The 21,107-nt window shown below is 39.2% G+C and overlaps 1 protein-coding gene across 1 annotated transcript; it reads left to right on the top strand.

Moving 5' to 3' along the window:
- The first annotated feature begins 369 nt into the window (after window positions 1-369).
- apeh2 (acylaminoacyl-peptide hydrolase 2) lies at window positions 370-20,762 on the top strand. The gene is made up of 21 exons (XM_088332254.1): window positions 370-587; window positions 3,421-3,556; window positions 3,627-3,702; window positions 3,781-3,856; window positions 4,845-4,939; window positions 5,017-5,151; window positions 5,229-5,320; window positions 6,476-6,513; window positions 6,700-6,821; window positions 8,350-8,410; window positions 8,615-8,709; window positions 10,669-10,720; window positions 10,815-10,918; window positions 11,794-11,926; window positions 12,016-12,099; window positions 13,635-13,715; window positions 13,966-14,054; window positions 14,924-15,117; window positions 15,210-15,312; window positions 18,535-18,641; window positions 20,069-20,762. Exons 1-21 carry the CDS (start codon window positions 449-451, stop codon window positions 20,166-20,168), a joined length of 2,112 nt encoding a protein of 703 aa, XP_088188380.1. The 5' UTR covers window positions 370-448; the 3' UTR covers window positions 20,169-20,762.
- The last annotated feature ends 345 nt before the right edge of the window (window positions 20,763-21,107 follow it).

Below are 21,107 nucleotides of genomic sequence, written 5' to 3'. Positions count from 1 at the left end.
TTTAAGCTGCTTAACGAGTCCGGTGGTAAAATAAGCAGACCTATTTAAAACAAAGTGCTTAGAAACTGGCCTAAATTATAATAATAGTGCAAAGTTTATAAATGAAAAATAATATTGTATCGTAAAAATAGTGCAGTAACATTAAGCAGCAACAGTACAGCTATCCCCAAATGTCACTGGGTATATTTTTTCACAGTTTTGTGCAAAAAATATTAGCAGCAACAATAAATATTTTTCTGAAGTATTTTGGTGTGTATAGTCTTATTACACAATTTAACGCCAAGACAACTTCTATTTATAAGCGTTTCGATCCAGTGACGTAGTAACCTCATACGTCACTGATCACGTGTCACACAAGCTCCGTTACGCTTTTAAAGCAGTAGTAAGTTTCGCTATCGCTAGCAGACGGGAAACATTTCTGCGTGCTTTAAAGTGACGTTTGAGTCGTATGCTTGGCAACCAACTGTCCATGGAAGACAGAAAACTTGCAAAGGTTTATGGACAAGTCAGCTCTGTTCCCTCTCCATTGTCCGCAGACTTGCGTGATCAAGTGCAGGATGACGTTCGTGTCATCACATTGACTGCAGGTACTCCGTCGCCCATGTGATCTTTCGCTAATGTTTCACATAATGACGTCATTGAATCGCGACACTTTGGGGACTTCAAACCCATCTCATCTCATCAGCCGTACCGCTTATCCTCATTAGGGTCGCGGGGGGGCTGGAGCCCATCCCAGCCATCTCCGGGCAGTGGGCAGGGGACACCCTGAATTGGTTGCCAGTCAATTGCAGGGCGACTTCAAACCCGAGGCGTGCAAACTCTTTTACCACGCGGTTAAATTAAGGAGAGCAATCTTTTGTTTGCATTTCAACCCTGGTCGTAGTAGTAGAAGTAAGATCGGGCTTAAAAACTGTCCATTAAAGCCCCAACCAGCCGTAGCCCGACCAATTTGTTTTATTTGTGAGGACTCGGGAGGAGAGGTGATTTATGATAACAAATTTGTCACTGAGTGTGTTGTCACTATTGCACGAGTTTTCAGCTATATTAGGATTATTACTTAATCAGCACATCATAAATTAACAATCACATTGTCAATTCAATTGCATACCTGTCAACCTGTATGTTTTTGCTGTACAAAGTACGTTTATTATGCATTTTAGGACGTGTACGACGTACAAGAAAATCTGTACGGAAAAACGCAAATTTGTCAATGATGGGTACCATCCGGTATACACCAACTATCACGAATGGGCAAATCAATCAATCAAGTCAAACGAGTTTGCCGCGGTAGCCTCTATCTCTGTATCGTTTTTTTCGTTGTAAACGAATCAAGCGGTTTGATGCTACTGCGCATGCGTCTGCCGCCTTGGATTTCATTTGGTAGTTGTGTAGTGAAAGGAAGTCCGTCTCTTTTTAGAGAACCGGCTTTTTCGGCTCAACTCATTAAAGAGCCGGCTCCCAAACAGCTCACTTGCTTTGATGCAGTATATTACGAATTATTATGTTGTATAAAGAAGTTAAGAAAAAAAGGAAGTATAAAAGGAGAAAATGAAAAAAGACAGGTTTTTGGTTATCCCTTTAATCATTACATTACCAATTATAATTTAATGCAGAAAATGAATTAATAATTTAAATAAAATATATTATTCTACTTAATTATATTTGCATGTATTTTTTCCTTCTACAGTGAACATCCAAGCTACTTAATTTTTGAACTTGTTTATATTAAACCACATTCATGTCAAGCAACTCAGTATCTCACAAAAAATGTTAATTAACAATATATATGATATAACGAAACACATGTACAATATAACATGTTAAACTACATAAATAAACACGTTTGGAAAAAAAATATGGTGTAAGATTATTTTATAAAGGAAAATGTGACCGTTTGTAAGGGCATGGAGCCCTGGAGGTTGACAGTTATGTAATTCTTATAAATGCACCTTATGCTTATCCACATATTTGAATAAACTATTCGCTACTTGTGATTATTTGATGTTTCAAGGTTTCCATTAATTGGGTACTTTCCCAGTCATGTTTTCAAGTGTCCTTGAGTCTGCCTACGTTATCAGAACACCTGCAAAAGCCAGTTGGATTCAGTTTTAACAAAGGATGTAATTATGCAAATTCCATTTAGTCGAATCCACGCCTTTTTTCTATAAGTGTAGGGCGAGGAGGCGTTTCTTCGATGCCTTTTGGAAGGAGAACACGCTCCTGACCAATTGGTCAGGAATACAGTCAGTTTTATTTTATCATGTATCTGTGATAAATGTCCTCAATTGAACTGCTCTATTTTTTCTCTGTCCAAATATTTGGTTTGTCCCGAGAGTTGGACACACAGCGGAACACGGAATGTTTGCGCCGACACAAACTAACACCTGTGTTTTGTAACGAAATCGAAGTTAAACAATCATTTACATCCTCTGTATATCTGTGTCTGCAGATGTTACGTTAACCAACAATTTTCCATAATTGACTGATTCTCCCTTTATTAGTGTACAGTAAAATTTTAAGGCCGTCCATCATTTTGACAGGTTGAAAATTGGGCCGAATACCACAGCAGCAGAATCTAGTGTGTCACTTGGAGAGCGAGGTAGGGAGACAAAAAACAAATGATGAGTGGATCATAGAGACAAGTAGGAGTTCTTTGAGTTGACATGAAAGAGTTTAGGACATTACATGTTGTGATGAAGCAACATTCTTATAAATGTATATTTGTTTAAAATAAATAGCGAGAGAGAGACGCGCGGCCCGACCCGAACCTAATGATTGACATTTTAGGCTCGAGCCCCGAAGAGAGAGCTTACCTCTGATATGTCATTAATACTGCTGTAATATTGAAATATGTAACTGCCTCTATTTATTCTTTTTTGGGATTATTTCTTTATTTATAACTCCTTCATTAATGTAGTCATAATTACGGAACTTGAGTTGTGTGTTATAGTCAGAAGTGGCTTCAATATTAGGTCAACCACCTTACTTCTTCTAGTGAAATACCCAAGAAGAGACCGGAAACATCAATCGCAGCTCATCAGACGTAATCGACAAAAAAAAGCCAGCGAAAAAGATCACATTACGTAAAGTCCATCTTCCTTTCTTGTTCAGAAAATACAATTGAATTCCTCAGGCAAATGTCGATCGGTTTCATTAAGACTTCCCCCAAAAGTGACATGATATCATCAGTCGGACAGTGCTCCACCATTCAACCGTGGGATCTCTTTAATATTTAACTTTAACTAACCACCTCATTCTTTGCCTTCGTGAATTATTTCCGCCATTGCTTATTTATCCTCAGAATATTCAATAAAACAAAAACCTTAGAAGGAACTGCTCAGCTGCAGCTGTTACTTTGACCAACCTCTCGTCTCATAAGCTGAATTTATAAACTAACACCTCAGAACCAACCATTTTCAGCGTGGAGTCAAAATGATGCAGTGAGATCGTCCAGAATTTGTTACTCGCAACAATGGACTCTAATCTCAGCACTCACAGACCTGCAGAACATCAAGACAGTCCTCCCGCCAGGACCATGTGTACCTTTATCTGGAGAGTAAGTATAAATATTTTTCACCTAGAAATAATTGGTTTTAGTGAAACATTATTTTTTTTATTCTTCATAGATTGCTTACTGGTTTTTCTCCCAATGATGGATTGAGAGCTGTTGTCCGAGAAACTGGTGGTCACCAGCTGTTGGAGGTGAGCAAGCCATCTGGTCTTCTCGGACTATTTGTTCATCTCACCATGTGTGTGTTAACACTGGTTGTACGACTTTAGATTTGGGACAACCATGGCCTCAGGAAAGGCCTCAACCTGACTGTCCTCAACAAACATGGTGGCGTGTATAATGATGGTGAGTATTGTGACCGAGTGTTTATTTTTTAAGTTTGTTTCGTGTTCCCTTTAGGGAAGGACCAAATCTGTTACCAGGTCTCATCTTTCTAATGTATTAGTATCGGCATTGATACTGGTATGAAACTAATGTGGTATCAAAAATTCCCTAGTCATACATGTTTATAAAACAAATTATTCATCATTTTGGTAACCCTGTAATACCTCATTTATTATCCTCTAAAGTTAACCCTCCTTTTTTTTTTTCACGCGCTTTACCCTTGCTCACAGTAATAGTCGAGCAAGGATAATGGATCGCGGCCGTATGGGTGCTGTTTAATTTCAGGCAGGAAGAACTGACAAAATGAGCCGCCAAACAAAAATTTGCTCTCTCTGCCCCTGCTCTCAGCAGTAGTCGACTAGAGATAATTGATCATGGCCAAAAAGTGCAGTTTACGTAGGCCCCAACGACCCCCTTCGGCACCCCAAATGAAGAAAAAAAGAAGCTTTACTTACCCCCGCTCTCAGCGAGTCGATCAGGGATAGTGGATCATGGCCACAACCATGCATTGCAATTCATGTGGGCAAGAATGTCACGCCTCCCACAAAAGTGTCATCCGTCGCTCCCTGCTTGCAGCAATAAGGGATTGGCGATGATGGGTCGCAGTCGGATGAGTGCAGTTTATTTTCGGCATAAATGGCGGCAAAATATTAACAACAAAAACGCCATCTGCCTGCCCATGCTCGAAGCAATATGCAATTGGGAAAAATGGGTCAAGGACTATATTTCAACCTGCGATACACCGAGTCCACTAAATATGAAGCAAAAAGTAGCAAGGGATTTTGTCATTAAGTATGATTTTCCCTTCCCTTGATATATCTTTCTACGAAAATAATCCACATGGTTCGATTTCAGAGTGTTTACATACTGTACAACTGTATTTCCTATTTGGACTTATTTGTCTATGCCGGCACTTATGCTAGTTTGTTACTTTGTTGTGCACCTTCAGCTCAGTTTGGTGGTCTTTCCTGGTCAGAGTGTGAGAGCAAGATTGTATATGTCGCTGAGAAGATCAAAAACTCGGACGAGCATTCCTGGGCGGAGGTTTTTTTTCATAAACACATGATTTCCTACTATACATAGATGAAATATGTAATTTGATTATTCATATGGACAAACAGGACAGGAGTGTGTACCGTGAGGACTGGGGCGAGGGTCTAACCAACAAGAGCACTCCAGTCATTTGTGTGGTCAATCTTCATAATGGAAACGTGGATGTGTTGCCGGGTGTGCCAGATGGCATTTCACCGGGACAGGTGATCACTGCAAATAAATACCATGAGATTTGCTGTTTTGTGTTTTGATGGTGTGTGTCTCTCTTCATGCCCTTTAGGCTCGCTGGGCTCCCGGAAACCAATCGGTGTTTTTTATTGGCTGGTACCATGAACCTTTCAGGTTGGGACTCCGATTCTGCTCCAATCGCAGGTTCGAGAGATAAAAACTTCTAAGTTAGCATTCTGTTGATAATGATCAAGGGAGTTTTTTTCTAAAAACGCCTTTGAGCTAATCATTTCAAAAATATTTAGGAGAATTAGAATTGGGCCTTTCAGATCGACATAGAAAATATAAATTAACGGAATAACCTGTAAGAAAACAAATAAGTACAATAAAAATAATGAAATCAACATAGCATTTTAACAAATAACAACGTTGCTCCCAAAATTATTTTAGTATTATTAGTATTTAATATACCGTATTGTAATAAAATGTATCAAAACTGAGAATTTATTTTGTTTCTTTTTTTTTAGGCCCAGCACACAAAAAAAAAACAGCATCAATCATGAATTCACAAAAGGAAACCATAAACGATTTGCACACAAACAGCTGTACAATACAATAATAAAATACTTAAACATGTGCCCGAAGAGATTAGGCTGAAACCAAAGTTTTTAAGTGCCTACCCTGTTCCATTTTCCTTGCAGGGAAGACATATTTAAAATAAGAAAACAATGACGTTTCAAACTCATAATAGTACCACTAGTGACTCATATAACATACTGTATGCTATCGTAAGAAACTCTTGATATCTTAATCTTCTTAAATATATATATATATATATATATATATATATATTTATATATATATATATACAGTATATGATTGTTTAAGGTCATCTTCTTAATAGGACTATGGCTTTTCAATGTTATGTGAGATCATTGGACCTTGAGGTTATCGATTCCCCCTGACATAATGAGTGTTTGCCCTGTAGAGAAACAACTGTTGAATATATATGATGTGAGGATATCTGAGGGGCCAAATGTAGTTACCGCAAACGTCTAAAAGAATGAGCACCACTTCTGTATTTTTTAGACGATTATTCTTTTAAATGTGGATGACTTGATGCTCCAAACAAAGTTTCGTTGTGCTTTGACAATGACAATACATATTCTGAATCTGAAATCTCGTGTAACAAAAAGTCTCATTTTGCTGAAGACTGCCATATTTATACATAGATTTGTGGTTTATGTAATGATGGGATTGCTAATTTGGTAAAGAAAACCCATTGATTCATACATCCAAGAAGAAAAGGACAAGAGTCTACAGTTATAAATCCTGGACTCCTTTCACTGTATATTGCAGGTCAGCTTTGTTCCAGCTCCACATGGACGCTCGTTGTGGTGAGTCCCTCAAATCACCCTTCAAATGAACGAATGCATCGCTTACCAAATGCATTGCCAATGTTTAAAAAAAACTGTATATGAATGGATTCATCTATATTAATTTTGAATCCAATCACAGTTATTGTTTCATGGGTAAAGCACACAACATTTCAGATTGTGCAAAGTGTACGTCTTTCAAAACAGAGCGCTTGATGGAGGACAATCAATCAGTGTCCTGTCCCAGGTTGAGTCCATGTGGGTCCACACTGATCTACCTGCAGGGGCAGGTTTTTGGGCCTCATAGTCAGTGCCTCAGTCTGCAGCAGGTGCCTCTATCACGTACTCTACAGCAGTGCTCGGCACCCACTGGGCCGCAGACTGGTACCGGGCTGTGGGTCTGGTAACGAGCCACATTGATTTGCTTGTACCCTGTTTATTCATGTATACAGGCATCTTTTTCTCCCCCAAAGAAAACTCAAAGTTTGGTTGCATGTTAATCCGAGGTTTTACGGTAGCATAGCAAAGATTGATCTGTCGACTGACAGACATTGCTGCCCTCATTTTCACAGCATTGGATGCAACGGAATTCGAGCCCGGAGTGCCGAATTCCAAACATTAGGCCACTAGGGTGGTAGATGACATAGAAAAGGGAATCACACTATTTTTAATCACCGTGCCGTGTTGTACAACCTTGTAATAGAGCAGGGGTGGCGAACACGCGGCTCTGGCCAATCAGAATGCAGCTCTTTGCCTCATCATATTTTTTATACACTGTGGCTCTTTGCCTCGTTTCATGTTTAGTTTTTTCCTCCTCTTAAAACACACTTGAATCCTTCAGAGTTAATAACAAATAATATTTTGAAATTAATTTGGCAGATTTCTTGTTTTTATGCTGCTCCGGACTGACTGCCAATCATCTGTGTAGGTTACGTCTAATGCCGGTAAATTAAGTAAACATTTCATTAGAGTGTTAACTGTTCCCCTTACAGTCAAAGTGACAAAATGCAAAGCGAAACGGAAATATAAAGATGATCACAGGGCATTTCCGGCAGAATGGGAAGATGCTTACTTTTGTGTTGAACGAAATGGCAAATCACTCTGTTTATTATGCAGTATCACGATATCCCATTTCAAGACTTCAGCCACATTTTAGCACAGCCCATGCTAATATTGACACGGAATTCCCTAAAGGTACCGAACTACACAAGCAAAAATTGAGACCCTTGAAAAGCCAGGTAAAAAGACAGTCTCGAATGTTTCAGCAATTGATTAAGCCTTGGAGAAACTGTGACACTTTCCTCCTGTAAAGTGACGTGGAACATTGGCCGTGCTAAAAAAACATAGTGAAGGCGAGTTTTTGAAACAGTGTTTTGTGGATTTAATTGAAACTCTGGCTCCAGATCATAATAAACTCAAAGATTCCATGACTGATCTACAGCTGTCACGACACACTGTTGAAACCAGAATATTGGACATAAACAAAGCGCTTGAATGAGGTCTGTGCGTGGTGTGGCTCTTTGACTCTCACAGTTAAAAATTTCGGCTCTTTGTGTCAAACTTGTCACCCCTGTAATAGAGCATTATGGGAAAGAGTTCAATGTGATACAGTGAGTCAAAATAGTGTGATGAGATAAAGTCAAATGCTTTCTCCTATGTCATCTAGATACTTAACAAAGTTTAAAGTTATTAAACAGTGGATCTGGGATTATTATTATTATTACTCATGTTATTCTTGGGCGGGGCCTCAACTATATACTGTAGTCAAAGATTTAGCCAGTCTGCGGTACAGGAGAGGTCGCCGACCACTGCTCAACAGTAAATGTGTGTGTGCTCCATTAACTTGGTTTTCTACAGTTGGACTTAGGCAGCAAGGAGACGTCCACTATTGTGGATGTCGTTCACAGACCTCAGAGCGGTAAGCAACATTAGTCATAATATTCTTTGTGATTTTTGCAATTCCTTAAATGTCATTTTGTCAAAATTGATCACCATTAGTACATTTTTAGTCTGTATTTCGTCTCTGACATTTCTCAGCCTTTATACGCTCAAATCAAAGGAAACACGATTATGGTATTTACACAATAGCATGTCAACATTTGGAAGTGCGGTTTTGCTTCAGGTGGATTTGCTGGGATTTACGAAGCCTTGCCGTCTTGCTGTTGGGCTTTAGATGGTCAACGGATTGTGTTCAGCAGCGCCTATCAGAACCGCAAGGTATAACATTTGCATGCGTGCGTCGGGAAGATTTCAATTGATTTGAGTGAGATTCTTTAGAGCACGGGCGTCAAACTCATTTCACATTGTGGGCAGCAGCTGTTATCGGTAGATGTCGAGTGGGTCGGACCACTAAAATGATACAGTACTCTGCAGGGATGAATCAAGTCAGTCTCTCTCTCTGTCTCTCTGTCTCTCTCTGTCTCTCTCTCTCGATCTCTATCTCTATCTCTCTCACACACACACACAGCTCAAGAGCATGAGTAAAATGTTGAAAACTGATAAACTTTCTTTCACAAATAATTTTATTCAACTTCTCGGATCATCTTAGAGTCTAAACTAGTATCAAAAGGTACTGTGAAGTTCTGAAAAGTATGAAAAAGCACTGAAAAGTGAATTAAAACTAAACGTCAGTGTAGATCCGAGGAGAAAAGTGATCACCTGCAGTTTCGAATATGTCCACTAAATGTCGCTAAAGCGACGCTCTCGAAGCTGTGTTTCCTCATCAACCTCACTGAACAAGTTCCCAATGCACAATGTTCAATTTGTATATGCTTTCAGTGGTTCAGTGGTAGGATTTTGCTTGCTATGCGGGAGACCCGGGTTTGATTCCTGGCTAATGCAATGAAGATAAATGTTTACCCATTCAACCAATTAGGTTTTTATTGCATTTTTTCTCTTTTAAGGCCTTTATCACTTACTTGTTCATTCTGTGCTGCCACGTCTTACCTCCTTAAACAATGTTCACTAAGTTATCAATGACATGTAGGACATTTATAATCCTTATCCATTAATTTTTTTAAATTTTTTGATTTTATTTCATTAATCCATCATAAAGAACAAACTTCTCACTCTTTAAGGATGGAACAGAGGTTAACCTATGTATACTATATAACGCTTGTCAAAGATTAATTTGATAACAACCAGTTTTTGGCCAATTTTGGGGCTCTTAGAAAAACTAACCATCTACAAAATTGACAAGCATTCTGAATTGGCATAACACTAAAAGAAATGGCCCGCCAGCAATACATTACTCATTTCATTGTTATAAAAGGACTCTTGCAGTCAAAACAGGTTAATGAAATGACAATGCAGCCTACATGTAAAATTTAGAATCAGGAGGAAAAATAATGCAACATATCAACTAAGTCCATGGAAATGCTATGAAACCCAATCATTGTTAACATGATAGAGAGTAGAGGTGCCAGATGTAGATAATCTGGAGATAATCTTATCCTGGTAGTGAACCTGGTCAGAAGTGGTTAGGTCTGCATTTATATAGCTCTTTTCAAGTCAATGAAGACCTCCCAAAGCGCTTCACACTTTTCCCTTATAAACACCAACTAACCGATAGCAGCGTCAGCCATGCAAGGCAAATACATGCATTAGGATTTAGTGTCTGGTACAAAGACACTTCGACATGGAGGAGCCGGGAACCAAACCTGAGATCTCTTGGTCCCAAGACGAGCGCCTTACGTCCTGAGCTAATGCCGCACGGAGCAGGCTGGCTTTAGAGAATAAACAGACGCAGTTACTGAGCTGAGCTAAACTTACAAACTTATTGTCGTGAAACCGACTTAAGGCTAAATTCATTCAAAATAACAATCATATCCAAGCCAACTCCCTCATCATGGTTTTGTGCAATACCACATTTGGGGGTACTGCAAACGGGTTAAAAGAGCTAAATATTTAGTAGGCTTGTACAGTGCACCAGAGCATATTTCGTCCACACCTTTCTCACCTTTTCAACCCCTGACCCATTTTCATGCCTGTAATTCAGTTGAATGTCTCATTAAACAATAATCTCAAATACATTTTTAAAAACTCGCCAGTACATGTCTACTAGCTTATTGCTAATGTACATTATGAGAATAAGAGCTGTTACTTAAAATGTCTGCTTGATTGAAGTAGTTAAAAATATTAAGCCTTTGACCTAATTTTACTGACCTGTTTTGTCAGGATCTCTTCATGGTGGATAGAAGGTCAAAGAAAGTCTACTGCCTTTCCAGGGGTAACTTTTCTTCCTTTCTCTAAGATTGATTTCCCACTATATCGTTCTAGAGATGTCTTTTTTCACATTTGAATTTCCCTGTTGCACGTTTTAGGTATGTCTGATCCTACCAAGATATATGGCAGTTGGAAGTTGCTGACCGTCCAGAAAGACCTGATGGTGGTGTGTTGCTCCAGCCCCAATACACCGCCGACCATGGTTAGAGTTTACAAACACACTTACCTTACATTAGGCACAATTTATATTCCAATTAAAATCCAGAAGCTTGATGAAATTCAGATGACTTTTCACAAATTGCCATATTTCACAAAAAGAAACAAAATTGATCCAACATTTTATATTGTGGTAACAAATAAAACATTAAAAAGAAGGTGTTGCAAAAATAATGGCCCACTCTGAATTAATACTTTGTACAACCTTCTTTTGCTGCGATCACAGCAACAAGCCTTTGGGTATGTCTTTGTAAGTCTTGAAACACAAATATTTGCCCATTCTTCCTTCAAAACAGCTCAAGTTCCTTCAATGGTGATTATTTGTGCACAGCATTTCTCAAATCTTTCCTCAAAATTTCGATAGGATTGAGGTTTGGACTTTGGCTTGTCCATTCTAACATATTTATATTGTTAGTTTTACAGCAATCCATCGGACTTTTTGATTTATGTTTATGGTCGATGTGTTGCTGGAGGTGAACCTGCGGCCTATTCTCAGGTCTCTTGCAGACCCCAACAGATTATTTGAGAGTATTTGGCACCATACATCTTCGCATCTACTCTTAAATTAGTCCTGGTCCCTGTTGAAGAAAAGCAACCTAAAAGCATGATGCTGCCATCACCATGTTTGACAATGGGCATGATGTTTTCAGGGTGTGCAGTGTTTTTCTTACGCCAAACGTAACTTTTTGTATCAGGGAACTTCTGATGTCAGTTGGCTGAACTCAGAAAACAAGTGGCCAATACTTTTGCAACACCTTTTAATTTTTTTATTGTAAATATAAAATAATATGTTGAAATAATTTTGTTCCATTTTAAGATTGTGTCTCACTTAGTGTGTTTGTGTGCTCGGTGTGTCGGCAGCTGGTAGGTTTCCTTCCCCACGTAGGTGAAGCTGTGACCTGGCATCGCCTCCAGGAGCCTGTCAGGACGTTTGACTTCTTGTGGACTGCTCTAGAATTTGAACCTCCCCCAGAAGAGGACAACAAATTATATCGTAAGACTTGAAAACTACCTGCAAAAGCGCTTTTGGGTTTTCCTACAGTTTCTGTAGGCTCTGCGTGTTGTCCTGATTTTTGTCTCTAGCTGGATTGAAGTTTGGAGGCATCCTTGTGAAACCTTCTGGTCCATTACACAGAGATCAGACACCGCTTGTGGTCTACATTCATGGTAGGTCCATCGAGCTACTTTAATCCCTCGCTACTTTGTGCTCTGCATTCAGCAACCTCAGTGCATTGTGGATTGAAAAATATTCCTCGATTCTTTATCCCCAATCATATTTTAGCTCTTTTTTTCAGGGTTCCCGTGGATCCAGGTAAAGTCTTGAAACGCATTGAATTCCATCTATCCATCCATTATCTGCACCGCTTATCCTCAGTAGGGTCGCGGAGGGTGCTGGAGCCCATCCCAGCTATCTCCGGGCAGTGGGCAGGGGACCCTGAACTGGTTTCCAGCTAGTCGCAGGGCACACAGAGACAGACAACTCGCTCATTCACTCCTAGGGACAATTTGGACGGGCCAATTAACCTAACATAAATGTATTTGGAATGTGGGAGGAAACTAGAGTGCCGGGAGGAAACCCACGCAAGCACGGGGAGAACATGCAAACTCCACACAGGAAGGTTCGATCTCATGACCTCAGACCTGTGCCACACACGCGCTAACCACTGCGACTTTTACGTTGGTCCATGGGAAAGTGTATATTTAATGAGAAATGACAAACATTTTGCCATGGCTAAAAGCTGTGCCAGGTAATGTGTATGTGGCACAATCTATTGTGTGCAAGAGATATTTGATTTGTTTTTCTTTTTTACTCGTTTCAATTGTGTTTTTTTGGCAACTTGGTCTTAATATTAATTTCTAAAGTTATTTAAAAAAAAGTCTTAAAAAGACTTAAATTCAACTTTTCATAAGCTGTAGCCTACCTTAATTGAAATGCGCAGTTGTAACTGTGATGCATTGTCCCCATTTAATTATTACTGGGAAAAGGAGCCAGCAGGTCACATATTTTTTTTGCTTTCGGACTGCTGAAAAGTGCCATTGTTGCCCGCCTAAAATGAACTGCAGTGTTTTGGCCACAATCCCATATCCACAATTGCATATTGCAGCAAGTGGCGACTGTCAGAAGGCACCTTTGTCAGGCTCTGCAGAATTTTTTTTCCCATGATATCCTAAAATGAACTACACTTTTCCGGCCAGGATCCATTATGCTGGACCTATTTTGTTGCGAGCGGTGAGCGTCAGAAGGCACTATAGTCTGTAGGTGTGCCCCTCTGACCATGATACATTATCCTCGGTTGACTATTGCTCAGAGCAGAGGCCAGTAGGGCAATTTTTGGGGGGTTGCTGAAGCGTGCCATTGTGGTTTGCCTAAAACTAACAGAATTATTTTTGCCGCAATCATTTATCCTCAGTTGAATTCCTGAGAGCGAGGGCCTTAGAGCAAAGTTGTGTCTTGTTTAGCGAGTCTTTCCCATTAATTCTGCCTCAAATGAACAGCACCCATGAAGCTGTGATCCATTATCCCTAGCTGCCTTTTGCTGCGAGCTGGTACCACCAGAAGGTACTTCTGAGCACGTTAACAGTGGGGCTACTTGGCAGATATTTGCATATCGGGGGTTGTTCTTGTCCTCATTAACCGCAAATAATGAGGGATATACGTTTTTCCCAATTTAGTTTTTCATTAAGCAACTTGACTTCCACAGGTGGGCCACACTCCCAGTTTGCTGCGGAGTGGAACAGCACCACTGCTGGTCTCGTCTCCCTTGGCTATGCTGTGCTCATGGGTGAGACAAGCATGTAACACAGGGACTAAAACTGCCTGCATATAATTTAGCATTGAGACAGTCCAAAACAAGTTTTTACACTGTTAATGGTTTTAAAAACTGTCATTTTGTGCTTTTCTAATAACTGTGACACATGGGACCTGATTTGTATACAATTTTCTACTATAAATATAAAACAAAACATATTGGTTTAACTCGGATAGGATTTTGTACTAACAGTACATTTGTATTCTGCTTCATTCATCCAAAGTAAACTACCGTGGCTCGACGGGCTTTGGCCAGGACAGCATTCTGTCTCTTATTGGAAATATTGGAAGTCAAGACGTTAAAGATGTCCAGGTACCTAAACTAACCTAACTTAACTTATATTTACCAAACTGACTCATTGGTTTTTTTTAAACCTTTTTTTTTCAAGTTCATTTTTTATTGAGTGAAACTGCCAGTAAAAAACATAAAAACATATTAAAAACTATTCGGACAATTGATTATTGATGGCTTCTCGCTCTTAGTATTTGAAAGGTAATTTGTCCGGTCAATTCCGATACCGAACGAGACTCAAACATGCTAAATAGTTCCGCGTCCCCCCACTTGGTCGGCGGGAAAACTTCTTAAAGGGACAAGTGGCGGTCAGCCATACAACAATGAGGAAGAACAGGGCTGTGACGTCGTTCGATGCCGGGGGCTGCATGCCTGCCACACTGAGCGGATGAGCGCGGATCCTATTCATTCCAATGGCATCATCGATTTCCTTTGGGTTGCCATTGAATCATAATGGGAAGTGCAGTATCGGCTTCAGCTAACTTTAAGGGAAAGAACATTGAAGTCAATGTGATCGTTGTTCATTCCAATGGCCCCATTGATTTCCAATAGGAGCTGGAGCACTGCGCGCAGCCCGCTAGGGGGCGTTTAATTTAGGTTAATCTCATTGAAGTCCATGGGTTGGCATTGACTCACAACGGAAGGTGCAATGTTGGCTGCCGCCTGCCAGGGCCTGCATTATTTAGGAAAATCACATTTGGAAAAAGTAAATCCAAACATTGACGTTTAAATAGAAATAACATTAACATTATACAACTATAACCATTTTATATATGTTTAATCTTGTATTTTCAGGATGGCATGACACAGCCTCAAACTTTGGTTGCGAAACATTGCACTGACATAACTTTACTATAACCAACCTAACTTACTCGCTTGCTTTTCCCTAGAGAGCTGTACTTGCTGCATTGCACAGTCATAGAACCCTCGACCACCGCCGTGTGGCTGTTATCGGGGGCTCCCACGGCGGTTTCCTGTGTTGTCATCTGGTGGCTCAGTACCCAGAGTTCTATAGGGCGTGTGCAGCCAGGAACCCTGTCATCAATGCTGCCACCTTGCTGGGCACTAGTGACATTGTGGACTGGTAAGACTCACTGTACGTTTGCCCTGCCCCCCAACCCCGCTTCTACACTAGAAATGTTTTACTCTGTCATGTTTTTTTTCCTTTTTCCCTAGGAGGTACACCAGTGCTGGTTTAAAGTACTCCTACAACCAAATTCCAACTGCAGAGGCCTTGGCTGTCATGCTCGAGAGATCACCCATAATCAAGGCTGCACAGGTCAGATATTACAAACGTCTTATGTATTAGACACGTTCTATTATGTTCCCATGTCAACTCATTCAATGACAGCCGTTTCTCTCAAATCGGTAATTTTTGTGATTTTGATAATTTTTGAAGGCCTACAGAAAATGTAGTTCAATAGCTATATAGGCATAGGAAAGATTCAACCTTTAACTTGTTTCTCAAGTCAACACAATCGATGTATGTGTTAGAATGAACATTTTCAATACAAAATCTAACTTTTGGATAATTTTTGTCTTTAGATTTTTGTAGTTTCTATAAAAAACTTGCATTTAGTATATAATTATAAATTGGCGTAGTAATGTCCAAAAGCCTCTTAGTATTTGGTAGCTCTGCAGTCGGGATACTTTTATGCCACTTTTGTTTGTAAGGCCAAACTAAAAGGTTCTAGTTATGATTAGTAGACTATATAAAAAACAGTGGCTCATACTCCTTATACTGAAGATGTTCTTATTCAGCTTTTTAAAAAACTTTTCAAGATAGAAAATGTGGTGTCCGTAACATTAAAATATTCTACTTGCTGACGCCATCTTCTGGCTGAAATCGTTATTGCAGCCTCTGTCAAGTTGCATTCATGGTACGTGTATTGAAGGTATTGTTGGATACATTAATCAAAACATGACACAAAAAAAAAAAAAACAATGTTGAGAGTGAGCATGGCCAAATATGGTCACCTTACGCCCCCTCCCCTAAGGAAATTTGACAGATCTGTTTCTGCCAACCTTTGCTTAAAGGTTTGCACCGTATTTGCACAAATAACCCGGTCAGGCAAAAAATTCCAGATTTTTGGTATCCTGAAAGAAATAAAGTTTCCGTGCAAGTTGCTGGTAGGCACCCGTAACTTATATCTGTGACCACGTAAACCATCAACACGACATAACTCAAAAAATTGATCAAAAGGCACATCGATCATTCCATGCAGTACTTTGAACACAAAAATTAAATCAAATCGAATTCTACGGAGCTCCAAAAAGTCCAAGTTCAGTCTTTGTAGTCTTTCTGGATATGACAAGCTGTGCATCCCAGGTATCCGCTTCGTATACCGTCGTTGAACTCCTTCCAGTAGGTTAATGTCCTTGAGTAAGTAAGGGTTCCACACAACGCTGTTATATTCTAACCCGGGTCTAACATAAACGCAAAACATTCGAACTAAGAATGCTGGGTTCTTGTTGTAAAAGTGTCTGTAAATGTTTGATGCTATGTTATTGGCTTTGTTGGTAATTTTGGCGATATGCGTGATAAACTTTAAGTTTGAAGTAAGAGTGACACCCAGATCCTTATGTTCAGTAACAACATGCAAATCATGATCAATAATGTTATACAGCGGAACAGAACCATGTAAAAACGACTGCTAAGCATTTATGAGATGACAATTGCAGTTGCCACTTTTCGGACCAAAGAAAAACTGATTTAATGTCATTTTGGAGAGAATCAATTGTTCCTGTAACCTGGGTTTTTGGTAAGAAAGCCGACAGTTTAGCATCATCGGCAAAAATTGAGATGTCACTACTTTGAATGGCCTCAGGTAGGTCGTTCACAAAAAACAGAAATAATAATGGTCCTAGTACTGAGCCCTGCGGTACCCCACTACAAACTTCCGACCACGCTGAAAGAACATCATCAATTTTTACGCATTGTTTACGATTTGACAAATATGCTGTTATCCATTCAAGCAGTTTTCCACTAATACCATAGCATTTCAGTTTTTGTAAAAGCTTGTTATGAGACACTTTATCAAAAGCCTTGCAAAAGTCTAAGTAAACAACATGACCAGCCATATTGTGAACAAAAAACATACTGATAATATTATTCAAACGAGCTATTAAGTTAGTCATGGTAGAATGTCCGGACCTAAACCCATGTTGTTTAAACGTAAAAAGATTGTGCTCCTGTATACATTTCCATCTGAGATAATTTTCTCAAACACTTTACAGACGCAGCTAGTCAAGCTAACTGGTCTATAGTTGGCTGCGCTTGTTGTGCTCCCCCCTTTAAAAATCAGTATGACAATAGCACTAAGCCAGTCCTCAGGCAGCTGTGAATCCTCAAAAGATCTAGAGAACAGGTAAAATAATGGTTCACATAAAAAGTCAGCTAGCTTTTTAAGCAAGAAATTTGGAATTTTGTCAGGGCCGGCTGAAAATTTGCTGGGAAGTTTTATCAAGTATCTATGAATTAACTCCTTTGAAAGTTCCACAGAATTTAGAACAGCTGAAGTTCTGCTGGGAAAGTCGGGTGAAACACCATTGTCACGACCAAAAACACTGGCATACTGATCATTTAATATACGGACATTGTCAGCATTATCTGTAGCAACTGTACCGTCAGATGCCTTCAGGTTGGGAATAGATGCCCTAGAAATTAGTTTACGGTTGATGTATGAAAAGAATTTACGAGTATTATTAGCCTCTAAAACTTCGTGTGTACGTTCGTGTTTATCTTATACGTGCTCGGATAATCGCTTCTTTTTTTCATCTTTATGAAAGTTTGTGTTGGTATTTCGACTGTATTTGAAACGGTCCTTTCTTTCAGTTTTCATCCAAGAATAAAAGAAACCACGACCATGCGCGTGATATTACTCCCCCCCACCTCCCTGCCTAAACACAGATGATAAAAGTAAGATGAAAGCAGATAGATGCAGTGAAAAAAAGAAGATAAAGGCTCTTTGAACTCAGTTGGGCATTGTTAACACATATATTATAGTGAAAATATTTCATTTTAAAGGACACCTCAAACAAGGCACCCTACATTTAGGTAACTTACTTCTTTAAGATGATTGTTTTTCATTTTATTCCACATACCCATTCTTTTTCCCCTTCTGTTATATTTTTCTTTTTTGGTGCCGCAATAAACCTTGGTTTTGTACAAAACTGATACTGTACACGCTAAAAAAGCCTCAATTACGTGTTGATTTTGCTGCGCTAAAGCCGAAAATTTCAAGGTAGCTCCTATACAACTATAGTGTGAATCAGTGCACTTTTTTAGAGAGGCGAAAAGAACTATATAAATTCAATGATTGTGGTAAATGATGTGAATAAGATTGTCTTTTATCAAATGTAAACAACCAAATGAGGTTTATTCGTGGTTGAAGTCCCTCTTGTTAATCAGAACCCCATGTGAACGGGGCTAACCCATGCCACTAGTCATGCAAACGTTTTTTCTGGGTTATTGCAACATCTCATTTGTGATTTAACATAGATCAAGGCTCCTGTGCTTTTGATGCTGGGAGGAAAAGATAGACGGGTGTCTCCCCATCAAGGTCTGGAGCTCTATAAAGTGCTAAAGAGTCAGACATCACCTGTCAGGTACTGTATTGTTTCAGTTCTAATGAACTCAAAATCGCGTTTGGTGCATAACCGTACAGTTTTAACTACAGTCTACCATCAAGTTGTCACACCAAAAAAACACGTTTTGGCTGTACATCGCCAAAGACTCTTATATGGAAGCTCATTAAAAAAATATGTTCACTGTTTAGACACTTCATGACTAAAAAAAACCCCTCAGATCCAACTCTAAGCACCCAAAAAACACCAGCCAAGAACACAGAGCAATTTGATGGGGTGGGCGGAAATGTGCACAGATAGCACGCTCCCCTCACACACATGCCTTGTGCGGTGAATGGAAATACATCCGTGAACTTTCTGGTTGCAGCTTTTTGTGAAATTTTTATAAAAGGACTCTGCTCGCACCTTGTTTTCAAACCATTATTTACGAAACAAATGAAGGTCAAAATGAGCCTCAACAATCTTAAGTAACTGTTGGATATTTGTTGCTATAGGACACACGCTCTGGCATTATTATTATCTCATAAATTGTATCAAATCATCTAACTGCATACAGTGAAAAAATGTGTTGAAAAATAGCTTTTGTCTGCAGAGCGAGTTTTGTGGTTTAGCTGAAATTTGTCATGGCTCTCTCTCTCTTTTTCTCTCTCTCTCTCTCTCTCTCTCTCTCTCAAAAAAAAAATATTTTACTTCTATAGTTCTTCTAATTAAAAAGGTTCCCGACCCCTGCTCTAGGTCGTTTCTATCAAAAGTTATGATTCTTTTCTTATAGACCAAATGCTCTCCTCGGCAGTTAGAGGGCAGTGTTATGTGTGTATAGCATAGTGAGTTGGTTCAGGTGTGAAACATTCTTTCAACTGTTAATATAAACCAGTGAACACATTCAATGTCAAACATGTAAATACTTCCCTACATTGTTTGTGAATAAATGTGTTTTGTTTAGAAAAGATCCCTTCTCATCTGTGAATATGATATGTAGGGTAGGTTACTGATCTGGGCTAATTGATAAATGCTAAGAATTTGAAATTGACATTCTTTTACTGATCCGGCCCGTCTCAGAACAGAAAGTCTGGATCCGGCCCCAGAACCAAAATGAGTTTGACATCCCTGCTCAAGGTGAAGCTCGTGTTATGTAAAATCAATTTCTTGAACGACGAGTATTTAAGCAATGCACATTTATGTGATAGTTCATGTATTTTAGTTTTTTTAAACCGCAAGGAAGAGCTAAATGATGCATACTGTTCTTTTAAAGGCAGTTATATCACAGAATTGCATAGCCACAAGCGAAGAAAGAATTGTATGACTTCTTAGAAAGGTTGTTTCTAGTTCAATGCAGGAAAGACGACAATGTTTTTCTCAAAGTTATTTACTGGTGATTAGATTTGTTTGCATTGAGGCTTTCTCACCCGAGTGCTTATTTGTGATTATTATTTTATTTGTCTTTGCAGGTTGTTGTGGTTTGCAGAAGACGGACACTCTCTATCCAGAGTGGACACACAGGCCCAGTGCTTCGTCAACACAGCATTGTGGCTCGACCGGCACCTTTGACATGCATGTACAAAAACACACATGCTTTTATTATACACATGGTGCTTCTCATTGCGGGTTTTTTTCCGGTTACTATTAACTCATTCAATACCATAACCTAAAAATACGTTTTCAGAAGCATCGTACTTAAGTGCCAAAACGTAAAAATAGTTTTTTTCTTGTTTTATTTAAAAAAAACAACAACGTATAAATGGTTTGGCGCAGCTTATCAGTAAGTATCAAGCCTCTGGGAATGGTTTCAGTATGATAAATCACCATTAAATGACACGCGTGGCTTTGATCAGATCTTTGTCCACACATCGAGGAAGCCATACTTAATAGTGTTTCTTCCTGTATCCAGCGTTTGAAGCGTGTAGGCTGCCCCATATGGCGTCTCGACGTAGTGAAGCAGTTTGGTGAGAAAAGCAAAGCTATGGATAATTACAGGCAGTTAATGCTTAAACAAAGTTTGCTTCTTTCTTTTGCGCACGTCCGCACCAGCAGAATCGTGTGATCACGTCACCAGAAAAGGCGCTGAAAGGTTCTTGCAAAATTCATGCATTGTTTATGCATGAGTTCAGTGTGCTTCCAATAAAATTTTATTTTGCAAGCAAAGTGTCTTTGTGTTTATTTAAAGTTTTGTAAAGATATTATTTACCAAAGTGAAAATTAAAAAAAACTAAGTAATGTTCAACTGTTTTTGACTAAAGTTTTGTAAAAGCTGGAAACACACAAGATGAGAGTTGAAGGATTCTTTTAATATGTCCTATGCCGATATGGCTTCAGAAGTAGATATTCTGTAATGAGTCAAAATGGTGAAGAAATGCCACTTCCTATTTGAGAGTAACGTCTGGCATTGAAACAGTTCATGTAATAAAAACGTTTTTTTTCCATTCTTGTCTAAAGTAAACTGTCAGATAATCACAAAGGTGCATTTTTATGACGTCCAGCAGAGGGCAA

Source organism: Urocampus carinirostris, chromosome 3 (assembly GCF_059441175.1).
Source record: "Urocampus carinirostris isolate Australia breed hairy pipefish chromosome 3, RoL_Ucar_1.0, whole genome shotgun sequence".
Taxonomy (NCBI): domain Eukaryota; kingdom Metazoa; phylum Chordata; class Actinopteri; order Syngnathiformes; family Syngnathidae; genus Urocampus; species Urocampus carinirostris.
The sequence above is the reverse complement of the archived record's forward strand: the minus strand, read 5'-3'. Positions and strand labels throughout refer to the sequence as shown.

Bases quoted from the DNA above. Each gene is read 5' to 3' on its own strand.
- apeh2 (XM_088332254.1), top strand. From the start codon at position 449: ATGCTTGGCAACCAACTGTCCATGGAAGACAGAAAACTTGCAAAGGTT. The intron at 3,703-3,780 runs GTGAGCAAGCCA...GTACGACTTTAG, and splicing joins GTGGTCACCAGCTGTTGGAG to ATTTGGGACAACCATGGCCT. The intron at 3,857-4,844 runs GTGAGTATTGTG...GTGCACCTTCAG, and splicing joins TGGTGGCGTGTATAATGATG to CTCAGTTTGGTGGTCTTTCC.